Source organism: Diabrotica virgifera, chromosome 2, assembly GCF_917563875.1.
Source record: "Diabrotica virgifera virgifera chromosome 2, PGI_DIABVI_V3a".
Lineage (NCBI taxonomy): Eukaryota > Metazoa > Arthropoda > Insecta > Coleoptera > Chrysomelidae > Diabrotica > Diabrotica virgifera.
Genome location: NC_065444.1, coordinates 255256258 through 255270095, shown reverse-complemented (window position 1 = coordinate 255270095; position 13838 = coordinate 255256258). Strand labels below are relative to the sequence as shown.

General features: G+C 34.0%; 1 protein-coding gene across 4 annotated transcripts in view; it reads left to right on the top strand.

Annotated features, from left to right (window-relative positions):
• Window positions 1-13838, top strand: part of LOC126880558 (apyrase) — a 220701-nt gene that overhangs the window by 167968 nt on the left and 38895 nt on the right. For all 4 annotated transcript variants that reach the window (XM_050644493.1, XM_050644492.1, XM_050644495.1 and 1 more), the window contains exon 6: window positions 11919-12076. In XM_050644493.1, the coding sequence (XP_050500450.1) occupies window positions 11919-12076 (158 nt within the window). The remainder of the gene's footprint in view (window positions 1-11918; window positions 12077-13838) is intronic.

Here is a 13838-nt window from a genome sequence, read left to right as displayed (position 1 = left end):
TAGACTTTATTTTTCCAAAACATGAGTAGACTTCACTCTTCCAAACTGGGGTTAGACTACTTTTTCAAAACAGGGATGAAAGCAAACACACAAGGGAAAGACCAAAGGGACATTGGAAAGAATGACAATTCCGACGAACGACCACTTCCATTTATCCACCGAAAGCAAGCTTCACCTGTACTCAACGCGGCCAGATCCTAAGCTCACCAGCCTTGTCACAGCTTCTGCTCTTGGCCTACTTTCAATGAACAAACACAAGAGAGGTCAACGAACTATTCGCCAAAAAAAATCAAACTCCATCAGGGACATGGGCTAACAGACATTACGGGATAACAGACTCTAGAATTTCCAGACAAAAAAGGGATAGACAAACAAACAGGGAACAAAAGACTCATAGGGCATTTATACATTCTCCATACACATGGGCTTACAAACACAAATAATATCGAAACTTGGTTCTTAGTCATACTCCATATACATGGGCTTACAAACACAAACAAATATTGAAACTTGGTTCTTATATATACTCCATATACATGGGCTTACAAACACAAATAAATATTGAAATTTGGTTCTTATATGAGCTTACACAAATAAAACCGTTCTTGCTCCGACTATTAATGGGAGTATTCCCAGACAACTGTAAAACACTTCCTCATCACGAGTATTACACTTGTGATATGCCAGATACAAGAAAACATACATCATTTTTAATCAATAAGTGGAGGGGCCTCGCCACGGTTTCCCTCTTCACTTCTTCATGGGGTTACTTTTTCTTCACTTCTAACATGAACAAATCCATATATCAAGGGTTATTTTCAAAACAGTGTCGACAGAGTACGCTATCTTCAAATCAAAAAGTGATAGCTTTTCTCCTGGCTGCTTGAAAAAACAAGGGGTCTACTTCTTCATTAATAAGTGGAGGGGCCTCGCCACGGTTTCCCTCTTCACTTCTTCATGGGGTTACTTCTTCAAGGATGACTTCTCCAACTAACCTGTGGCAATAATATACCCAAATATAGATAGGCTTCGCTGGAAAATCACGGAACTTACTCACACAGACCATACCGAATTAGCTCATACACGGACCATACCAACTATTATCACACATCTACTCAAACGACCAAATCAATAATCACAAAAAACGTTTATTCTGTAAAAAACTGATGATCTACAAGAATACATGCAAAAAAATATAACATATTGTTATACTCTATAAGTGGATTCAATATTCTAAACATTTTAATTGTAACTTTTAGCAAAATTTTCAAAAAAAAAAATTTTTAACGTTACTTTTTTACCAAAATTTTCTAAAAAAAATTTTTTACTTTATTTTTTACTCATCTGTTTGTCTATATAATTAATCAATATTTTCCAAAAAATTTAACCAATGCTTTCATCATGGGTACAATATCAATACAATATAGTAAGTACGCTACAATATTAAACATACTATTCTCTTGTACGATACATACAATACAATACAAGTATACTACGGTTTACATAATATGGGGTTACAATGTAAATACACTATGATGTATGAAATGGTACATGCCTATACAATCAGCAGCATGACCAAATCAACACCACAACAAAATGTGTACATACTTACACCTCTTTGGAAAAATTATTAACATTCGTAAACAAAATTTATAAAAATGGGCTCTTTTGTGGGAACTAAAAGACTGAAACAGTTTCGGGGGCACTAAAAGACATGAAACAGTTTCTGGGGGCAAGACAAGAGGAATCTGGGCTAAACTACTGGGGAAGACTGGGGCGATATTTACTCAGGTCAAACTTCAGGGTGTATGTTACAAATGTAACACTAAGTGGGGGGTGGCTAAAGACATTGGGGACTAGTAGATAGGCTAACTACTAGTTGAACATGTCTACAAGCTAGACTTGTAACAGTGGGCATACACAAAATATGACAAAAGTCAAGCTTCCATGTTATCGGAAACACCTGCACCACAAACTGAGATCGGCTGCCCAAGGGAACGGGCATTGCCTAACAGTTGTAGTACAAATGAGACCGAAAGGAGGCTAAAGGGATATGGTAGTGGGCACATGCTAATGGGATCAGGGGGGCTAAAAATGGATCGAGCCCCACGTACAGGGCGCTATTTGAAGCGTTCAACTGGACAAGACAACAACTGGATACTGAAGGAGGCAGAAAAATGAATCGGCCTCACACGTTGGGTGCCAGTTGAAGCTTCAAATAATATCATCTGGGCATTTCTTACTGGAACATGAACAAATCAAAACATCATAAAAATAGCAACAGCTACATAAAGGACAGGAACCAGGAAACCACGCACTTCTTTTACCGGCAAATCAAACTGCATAACAATAGAACTGTTTCACAATAATATATCCATTAAAATGCCGTGAAACTATTGTCATTATATTCCTTGACATGTTAGAAATCCATTAGTTCTTTTACTATAAGAAGAAAACCATTTTGGCCGGCAAAGTGCGACTTTTTGAGTTCTAACAAAAAGATGCTTACAGAGCTGATGTACTTTTAGAACTGGCTTTACATCGTCACGTCTCTCTCGCGTCCAAACGATGCATTTCTTCTCGATCGTTCCGCCAAAAGTATTGACCAATCGTCAACTACAACTCAAGGATCTTTCAAAATGCAGACCAATAATAACATGGGATTTTTAGCGCTCAAAACTTAAAGGAAAAACACTGAACCTTTAGAGGATTCATTCTCGAATAATGGATGTTTTCAATAACAATCTACGTAGTTGGTTATTGCTACACAAATAAATAGGAAATTTCCTAACCTTTACAATGCGAACAGGAGCGGCTTGGAAATTTTAAAGATATATAAACTCGCAAAATATATTAGAAAAATTAATATTTTTCTTGGGATAGGATTAAAATTAATGGATATTTTTTATAAAATATTGTAGTAGAAATCCATCTGCTACAATAGCCTCCTCGGAAGAGAGGAAACTGGATTACCAATTCAGTTTTCGATAACTACAAAAATCCAACATTGACTTCTTGGGTGTGACAGGACAACAATACCAAAATATTTAAATAATGGCTAATGGGGATTAAACAAAAACAAAACATCATTAGGGAATGGGCTAGCGTGCCATCAATCGCCAGACTCTTTAAAGTCGAGTAGACTTAAATGTTAAGACTCTAATAAGAACTGTAGGTGATAAGAGTTTCTGTGTCTTGGGAAAGAAATAATCTTGTGCCCTGTGTGGACCTCGCTGACATCCACTGCAGTAACACAAGTGACATATATACTATATATACCATATAATATATACCATATAGCAGGGCAGACACAGCCTCATCACCTCGTTGCCTAACCGGGAGCGGTTTTCAAAAACTAAAAAAATCTTTCTGAGCTCTGGCTCAGCAGATAGGCATCTGCTTAAACTCTAAACACCTAGCGAGTTTCACGGGACTTTTATCGGCAACGGTTCTGCAAAAGGAGGATTTAGACAATCCAGTCTAAATACCTCGTCGAGATAAAATGTCACAAATAACTTATCTCAACAACTCATTCAAACAAAACCAACAAAGGGGGGTGGACGCGTGTGACAACATTAAAGACCAAAAAAAACTAGTATACTGGATTCAAACGGGATATCATACTATTTAATCAAGACCAAAAAAAATAAACGTAACACATGACATAGGAAATACTACATCATTACGTTTTCAATCAACAGTCCTACCTAGGACATAAAAGCCTTTCATGAAAGTTCACAAGACAACTTTCTCATTTTCAAATCACAAACTGGGATATTCTTTATTTTTCAAAACCGGGGATATGATCTTACTTTTCCAAAACATGAGTAGATCTTACTTTTCCAAAACAATGGGTAGACTTTATTTTTCCAAAACATGAGTAGACTTCACTCTTCCAAACTGGGGTTAGACTACTTTTTCAAAACAGGGATGAAAGCAAACACACAAGGGAAAGACCAAAGGGACATTGGAAAGAATGACAATTCCGACGAACGACCACTTCCATTTATCCACCGAAAGCAAGCTTCACCTGTACTCAACGCGGCCAGATCCTAAGCTCACCAGCCTTGTCACAGCTTCTGCTCTTGGCCTACTTTCAATGAACAAACACAAGAGAGGTCAACGAACTATTCGCCAAAAAAAATCAAACTCCATCAGGGACATGGGCTAACAGACATTACGGGATAACAGACTCTAGAATTTCCAGACAAAAAAGGGATAGACAAACAAACAGGGAACAAAAGACTCATAGGGCATTTATACATTCTCCATACACATGGGCTTACAAACACAAATAATATCGAAACTTGGTTCTTAGTCATACTCCATATACATGGGCTTACAAACACAAACAAATATTGAAACTTGGTTCTTATATATACTCCATATACATGGGCTTACAAACACAAATAAATATTGAAATTTGGTTCTTATATGAGCTTACACAAATAAAACCGTTCTTGCTCCGACTATTAATGGGAGTATTCCCAGACAACTGTAAAACACTTCCTCATCACGAGTATTACACTTGTGATATGCCAGATACAAGAAAACATACATCATTTTTAATCAATAAGTGGAGGGGCCTCGCCACGGTTTCCCTCTTCACTTCTTCATGGGGTTACTTTTTCTTCACTTCTAACATGAACAAATCCATATATCAAGGGTTATTTTCAAAACAGTGTCGACAGAGTACGCTATCTTCAAATCAAAAAGTGATAGCTTTTCTCCTGGCTGCTTGAAAAAACAAGGGGTCTACTTCTTCATTAATAAGTGGAGGGGCCTCGCCACGGTTTCCCTCTTCACTTCTTCATGGGGTTACTTCTTCAAGGATGACTTCTCCAACTAACCTGTGGCAATAATATACCCAAATATAGATAGGCTTCGCTGGAAAATCACGGAACTTACTCACACAGACCATACCGAATTAGCTCATACACGGACCATACCAACTATTATCACACATCTACTCAAACGACCAAATCAATAATCACAAAAAACGTTTATTCTGTAAAAAACTGATGATCTACAAGAATACATGCAAAAAAATATAACATATTGTTATACTCTATAAGTGGATTCAATATTCTAAACATTTTAATTGTAACTTTTAGCAAAATTTTCAAAAAAAAAAATTTTTAACGTTACTTTTTTACCAAAATTTTCTAAAAAAAATTTTTTACTTTATTTTTTACTCATCTGTTTGTCTATATAATTAATCAATATTTTCCAAAAAATTTAACCAATGCTTTCATCATGGGTACAATATCAATACAATATAGTAAGTACGCTACAATATTAAACATACTATTCTCTTGTACGATACATACAATACAATACAAGTATACTACGGTTTACATAATATGGGGTTACAATGTAAATACACTATGATGTATGAAATGGTACATGCCTATACAATCAGCAGCATGACCAAATCAACACCACAACAAAATGTGTACATACTTACACCTCTTTGGAAAAATTATTAACATTCGTAAACAAAATTTATAAAAATGGGCTCTTTTGTGGGAACTAAAAGACTGAAACAGTTTCGGGGGCACTAAAAGACATGAAACAGTTTCTGGGGGCAAGACAAGAGGAATCTGGGCTAAACTACTGGGGAAGACTGGGGCGATATTTACTCAGGTCAAACTTCAGGGTGTATGTTACAAATGTAACACTAAGTGGGGGGTGGCTAAAGACATTGGGGACTAGTAGATAGGCTAACTACTAGTTGAACATGTCTACAAGCTAGACTTGTAACAGTGGGCATACACAAAATATGACAAAAGTCAAGCTTCCATGTTATCGGAAACACCTGCACCACAAACTGAGATCGGCTGCCCAAGGGAACGGGCATTGCCTAACAGTTGTAGTACAAATGAGACCGAAAGGAGGCTAAAGGGATATGGTAGTGGGCACATGCTAATGGGATCAGGGGGGCTAAAAATGGATCGAGCCCCACGTTGGGCGCCATTTGAAGCGTTTTACCTGTCTGCTCTAATGGGATCAAGGAAAGACTATCTATAGAGATACTGGGGAGTCGAAATGGGGCTAGCAGAAGGAACAGACACGCAAACCTTCATGCGAACGGCAGCTCATTTTTTGTGCGGTGGCAGGTCGTAGATTCGTTGGGAGGGGTAGGAGGGTTTAAAGAAGACTAAACTACATAACCAAATAAGCAAAGGATACTTACACAGACTTGAGGACTTTCCTACTATTTAAACAAATTGGGACGCCGTTTGAAAAATCCTCAAATTCTCATATCGAGTACTTACTGGAAAGCAACTGGGGGACATTCATCGTAGATTCCTCATTGGGGTTATAGTGGGCTACAAATTATCATCATTTGGCTTCTATGCCATTATATTTTCTTCTGTTCTAAAACTTATTCACTTGTATTAGATATCTGTTAATAATTTTCTTAAATAAAGAGGTTACAGAAATAAAGATGTGTACATTTTATAATGTTTATTTAAACCTTAATACCTTTTTATTTTTATTGAGAATAGACACATTCTCAAACCAGAAATGAATAATAATAACAAAATACATGATTTTACAATTTTTAACCTTATTTTTAGCAGTGTACCAAAACAAAAATTTGACATGGCTGTCAAATGTCACTGCCATCTAATATTTACTTTACATAATATATTTTCCATGTTGAAAACAAACATTTTTAATTATGTAAAACCTTTACCAATAATATCCACTTGTGAATTATTTAAAATAAACATTATCATACCTTGTTAAAACAAAAATCCATGTCACAACACTTGGAACTTCAAAATTTTCCATTCAGACGGGGCTGGGAGGGGAAGATATTCAAATCATTACAAAACTGGATAAAATCGATACCAAATAATATCATCTGGGCATTTCTTACTGGAACATGAACAAATCAAAACATCATAAAAATAGCAACAGCTACATAAAGGACAGGAACCAGGAAACCACGCACTTCTTTTACCGGCAAATCAAACTGCATAACAATAGAACTGTTTCACAATAATATATCCATTAAAATGCCGTGAAACTATTGTCATTATATTCATTGACATGTTAGAAATCCATTAGTTCTTTTACTATAAGAAGAAAACCATTTTGGCCGGCAAAGTGCGACTTTTTGAGTTCTAACAAAAAGATGCTTACAGAGCTGATGTACTTTTAGAACTGGCTTTACATCGTCACGTCTCTCTCGCGTCCAAACGATGCATTTCTTCTCGATCGTTCCGCCAAAAGTATTGACCAATCGTCAACTACAACTCAAGGATCTTTCAAAATGCAGACCAATAATAACATGGGATTTTTAGCGCTCAAAACTTAAAGGAAAAACACTGAACCTTTAGAGGATTCATTCTCGAATAATGGATGTTTTCAATAACAATCTACGTAGTTGGTTATTGCTACACAAATAAATAGGAAATTTCCTAACCTTTACAATGCGAACAGGAGCGGCTTGGAAATTTTAAAGATATATAAACTCGCAAAATATATTAGAAAAATTAATATTTTTCTTGGGATAGGATTAAAATTAATGGATATTTTTTATAAAATATTGTAGTAGAAATCCATCTGCTACAAAGGTAACAATTCAAAAAATTATTCCGTACTAAATTAACACTTAATTACTGACATATATGTTTCAGGACGTAAACTCTAAAAGGGGTGATACACACGCGAGTAAGTACGCGAACTTACGGCTCGACGACCTTTTTCGCGCGTGTATCACAGCAAGTACGCGTACTTTAAGTCCGCCGAGTAAGTACGCCGTCGATCCAACAAGTTTGAAATCTTACTCGTAACCCATACGTGTATCACTGCCACGAGCCGCGAGCCTCGAGCCATCATGTTATTGCGTTTAAAGTTACACTTATATTTTCACTAATTAGGCAAATTGCCTAGAAATAATTCAATCGTTTATAATTGAAAGGAGACAAGTTACATTTTATAAGTTTTGAGAAAACCGTAAAACGCTATTTTAAGCTATACTAAATTATTTTTGATTATTTATTTTTGAGTAAACCTAATTATTTATAGGCTGTTTTATCCTCCTGATGAAAATATTACCCTCTTATCTATGATATTTTGTTTGTTACCCACACTTTTCGATTTCGTCTTTTATTATTAGTATTAAAAATATATAACACGATAGGATACGATACGAAGTATATAATACGATAAAATTCCTAAATAGCACAAACCACCGACGGCGACCGCGATCTTTAAAACCGCATACTTTAAGTTTGCCGTGTATCACCGACGGCGAGCCGAGTAAGTCCGCGATCTTTAAACCCGCGTACTTAAAGTTTGCGTGTGTATCACGCGCTTAACACGCGGTATATTATACCGTTGCCTATTTTCCTTTGTTTTCAATATGAATTTGTCTTATATTACTGTATTTGTTTTTTACATCATCTGAAGAATGATTCTTCACACTGCTGTGAAATAAAATACTGCTCCAAATAAAGTAAATTTTACTTGTAGAGAAAATTATGAACACATGCATCATATTAAAAAAATGGTAGAGGTTCTTGCACAATTCTTATAAACTGAATTACAAAAACATGTGTATTGGTATAATATTACAACAAAATATAAATCCATTTAATTTTGTACAAGTCGACAGAAATACATATAATATCTGAATCTCTGAAATATCTTCAAGGTCAGACCGATCGAAAGCTTTGGTTATGCGACGTTGCCAGATCAATCGGGTTTTCAAAATTTTTCGGTTTTTTTATTTTTTTACAGTAAAATTTTCTTTTGCTTTTCTGCTGCAAAATTCCTGCGTAAATGAAAGATTGTATAGTCCGTCCGCTATAACTTTTCCCATGCGGTACGATTCATTTTCAATCAAATTAAGTCAAAACAGAAAGTGAAACGTACGCCGATGTGTGTAGTATATAGTATACAGTATACAAAATGTATATTATACATCGACGTTCGTTTCAATTTATGTTTTGACTTAATTTGATTGAAAATGAATCGTACCGCATGGGAAAAGTTATAGCGGACGGACTATATACAGGGTGTTAGTACATAAGTATGAAAAATTTTAAGGGCTAATTCTACATGAAAAATTAATGCCAGTTTGTTCTATAAGCATATGTCCGCAAATGCTTAGTTTCGGAGATACGGGGTGTTGAAATTTTTATTTCAAACTGTAAATTTATTTATTGCTCTAATACCAGTTGAGCTATGAAAATTAAATTTGGTGAGTTTTAAGAGGTAGTTATTACGAATTTTATGACATACAAATAAGAATTTTTTATTCATCATTGACGTGCCTACGGGCAATCGTCTGAATTATTTTAAAGAAAAAAATAGTACGCCACTGAGATATTTCGAATTAGAAATTAATTTTAAATTTCACGTCTAATTTATGATAAAAAACCTTTCTTGCCTTTTTTTCATATGATGCACCGTTTTTATGCAGAAAAATAAAACATCTTGGCGCATATTTTTCATTTCTTAATACATCATCAAGAACTATCCAATATAATAATACTAAACTAGAACAACAACAGAAAACATTACTAATACCATTTCAACTAGGTACAAAGCTACAATAAATGTTTAAAATGATCTCAGGTAACAGAAGAATTTTATATTCATCATTGTCGCGCGTACGGGTAATGGTCTGAATTTTTTGAAGAAAAAAATAGTACGCCACTGAGATATGTCAAACTAAAAATCATTTTTGAATTCCTCGTTCAATTGACGACAAAAAATCTATCTTGCCTTTTTTTCATATGCGGCGCCGTTTTTATGCAAAAAAATTAAACATCTTAACGTTTACAAAGTATTTGAACTAATATTCTATGCACATGGAAACTACCTCAAATACTTGGTAAGCGTTAAGATGTTTTATTTTTTTGTATAAAAACGGCGCCTCGTATAAAAAAAGGAAAGAAAGATTTTTTGTCGTAAATTGAACGAGGAATTCAAAAATGATTTTTAGTTTGACATATCTCAGTGGCGTACTATTTTTTTCTTCAAAAAATTCAGACCATTACCCGTACGCGCGCCAATGATGAATATACAATTCTTCTGTTATCTGTAAAGGAGATCATTTTAAACATTTCTTGCAGCTTTGCACCTAGTTTAAATCTTATTAGTAATATTTTCTGTTATTGTTCTAGTTTAGTATTATTACATTGGATAGTTCTTGATGATGCATTAAGAAATGAAAAATACGCGCCAAGATGTTTTATTTTTCTGCATAAAAACGGTGCATCATATGAAAAAAAGGCAGGAAAGGTTTTTTATCATAAATTAGACGTGAAATTTAAAAATAATTTTTAGTTCGAAATATCTCAGTGGCGTACTATTTTTTTCTTTAAAAAAATTCAGACCATTGCCCGTAGGCGCGCCAATGATGAATATAAAATTCTAAATTGTATGTCAAAAAATTCGTAATAACTACCTCCTAAAACTCACCAAATTTCATTTTCATAGCTCAACTGATCTTAGAGCAATAAATAAATTGGCAGTTTGAAATAAAAATTTCAACACCCCGTATCTCACAAACTAAGCATTTGCGGACGTATGTTTATAGATCAAACTAGTATTAATTTTTCATGTAGAATTAGCCCTTAAAATTTTTCATACCTACTTACTAACACCCTGTATAGTTTCACAGGATTGTGCACTTAATGTCGGATTTTTGAGGGCACTTATAAGTAATATTCATGTTCATAAAAAAATAATAAAAATGTATTAAAATAAGAACTTCTTCTTCACGTGCCATATCAGATTTATCCGACGTTTACGATCACTATTCCGAAGGCTTCTCGATCTTCTGCAATATGGAATAATTGTCCTGCATTTGATATCTCGGATCATTCAGGAATATTTTTGAACCAAGAAATTTGTTTTCTTCCTACACTTCTACGGCCCTCTATTTCGCCTAAGGATCAGTTGTCTATATCGAATTCCCCTCACTATATGTCCCAGATAAGACTTTTTCGGTGTGTAACAGTCTTTAGCAGTTCTCTATCTTTTTTGACCCTCCTTAATATTTTCTGTATAAATCCACATTTACAATGCTTCAATTCTTTTCACGGTCGACACTTTTAGTGTCCAAACTTCTGCACCATACAAAAGTACAGACCAAACATAGGACTTACCCATTTCTTGTCTAAGTTCTAAACTGAGATGATTATTGCAGACAAATGATTTCATTGTTATAAAAGTAGTTTTAGCTATTGCTATTCTGCGTTTTATTTAAATGTCTTGATCTAGTTGGCCTAGAAAAATATAACTATTCCTTAGTTTTATCTGGCAATGTCGCAAAACCACTGAATTCGTGTACAATGCTTTTTAAATGGATATTTACTCTTTGAATCAACGCGTTCAACTGAAGTTCCGTCTCCTTGATTTGCTACCTGATTCGCGGTTTCAGATATTTCTGTAAAATAGACGGCCCGAGTGATGACGTAGAAGTGTCAATTTTTATTGACATATATGTCAGATTTTTCCAAACCTTTCTAAACAAACGTTGTTTAGTGTGGCAAATTTATATTTTTTATTGTTTTTGCAGAGAATATTTCCGTTTTATGCAATATGTAAGTATTGTTATAGTTACTACAACAATTTTACAAGGTTGTGTAAATAATAAAGCACGATGTTTTATATAAATAGCAATAAAATGTTTGTATGGGTAAAGTAAGGTTTAGAACACCGAATTAAGATAGTGAAATTAAAAAAAAAAACACTATAATTAGACATAAAAAATAGCACAGGAAGCAAAAATTTTAACTTTATACTAATTAAAAAGGTCTTAGGATTCGGTAAACCCTATCTTTTCAACTTGTTTACAATCTTTGTTTAGAAAGTGATCATGAATATAGCCGCAGTTGGCTGTGACGTCACACTCCGGTCGTCTATTCTAATACATAAATATATTGTAGATCCTCAAATCAACAAGGACTTACAACCTTGGAAAGAAGAAGTCGACAAGCAAGGAAATAAAGTTTTGGGATCGACTCTGGTTGACTTATCTTTTGAAGGATGTTATACCCACGAATGTACTTTGGGAAACTTTATTGCTGATGCAAGTGTTTTCGCTGTAAGTTGTTTCTTATACATTCACTTTTTATTTGTAATTGACAACAAGTTGACGTATATCGTCATCGAACTCTAGTCTGTTCTAGTTGATGCGAGTTCAATTCCTGGCCTGGCAAAAAGAAAAATAAAAAAGGCCAACCCATCAATTTAAAATTCTGATATAAATCTGAGGCTTAGACTAGATTATGCTGGTGTCTGATCGCCTCATGGGAGAGCAGTGCGGCAAGTGATAAGTAGTACATTTTTTCACGGTTTTTGCTGTAAATTTTAAAGAACCGCTTGGATTGACATGAAATGTGGCATACGCATAACTAATATGTCAAAGAAAAAAAGTGATATGGTGCCGATGTGTACTTTTGCCCTAGGGGTGAGTTTCACCCCATCTCGGGGGTGAAAAAATATATGTCCAAGATAAGTCCCGAAATGGATAAACTAACTAGTTTTAAGCAAGTTTTGTTCTATAGAGTTTTTTCTCCATATCAATACTTTTCGAGTTATTTGCAAGTGAATATGTTCATTTTTCAAAAAAATAACCACGTTTTTGGACGGTTTTTCGGAAATAACTCAAAACATAAGCATTTTGTCAAAAAAAATATTCTTAGCAAAACTACAGCCTATAAAAAATGAAAAAAAATGGTTTATATATTAGGTCTCTATACCTAGCAAAAGCAGATCTATAGCTAATAAAAAATATGTTCATATTCGAGAAATCCCAAATAAAATAATTCAATGTGAAATATCCAAATAATGAAGCATTCTTGGGGATAACACATGACAACTTTTTTAAAGTGTTTAAAAAAAGCTTTATTTCTGTTTTTATAAAAAAAATTTCTAGCATCAAATGTAAGCAAGTTACGCTCAAAATAAAGTTGGTCCCTTCTGTTTTGGCAAAATAAATCAGGAAGATCACCCCCAATTAGCAACTTCATTGAAATTAATCGTTACCGCTTCACAAGTTACTTTATTTATGTTGTGTTTATATGATCTGCATGTTTCATCGATTCAAAGTGCTTATTTTTGAAAAAATTTGGTTTTAAAATAAAATTTTTAAAAATTTTAATTTTGAAAAAAATTTTTTTTTTCATAATAACTTAAAAATTGTTAGAGATACCAAAAATCTTAAACAATAAAAAAAGTCGGCTTTACTATTCTGAATATTTTTTATTTTTTTGTATTTCTGTAAGACAAAAATTGGTTAAGATTCGGTGTTTCTAAATTTGCATACATTCGTGATCGAGACTCGTTCAAGCCCTTTTAACTACAGCTCTTTCAAAAATAAGGACTTTAAACGGATGAAACTTACAGATCATATGATCAATATATACGCGAGTAAAAAACTTGTGAAGTGATAACAATTAAGTTCATTTGAAATGCTAATTAGAGGGTGATTTTCCCGATTTCTTACCAAAAAAAGGACCAACTTTATTTTGAGCGTAACTTGTTTACTTTTGACGCTAAATAAGCATTTCTTAAACACTTTAAAAAAGTTAAAATGAGTTTTCCCCAAAAAAGTGCTTCGTTTTTTGGTTATGGCACGTTAAAATATTCGATTTGGAATTTGACGAATATGAACCTATTTTTCATTAGCTATAACTCTGCTTCTGCTAGGTATAGTGACCTATTATATACACCATGTTTTTTACTTTCTTACGTGTTATATTTTTGATAAGAATTTTTTTCTACCAATTACTTACTTTTTGAGTTATTTGCGAAAAACCGTCTGAAAACGTGGTTCTTTTGTAGAAAAATTAACATATTCACTC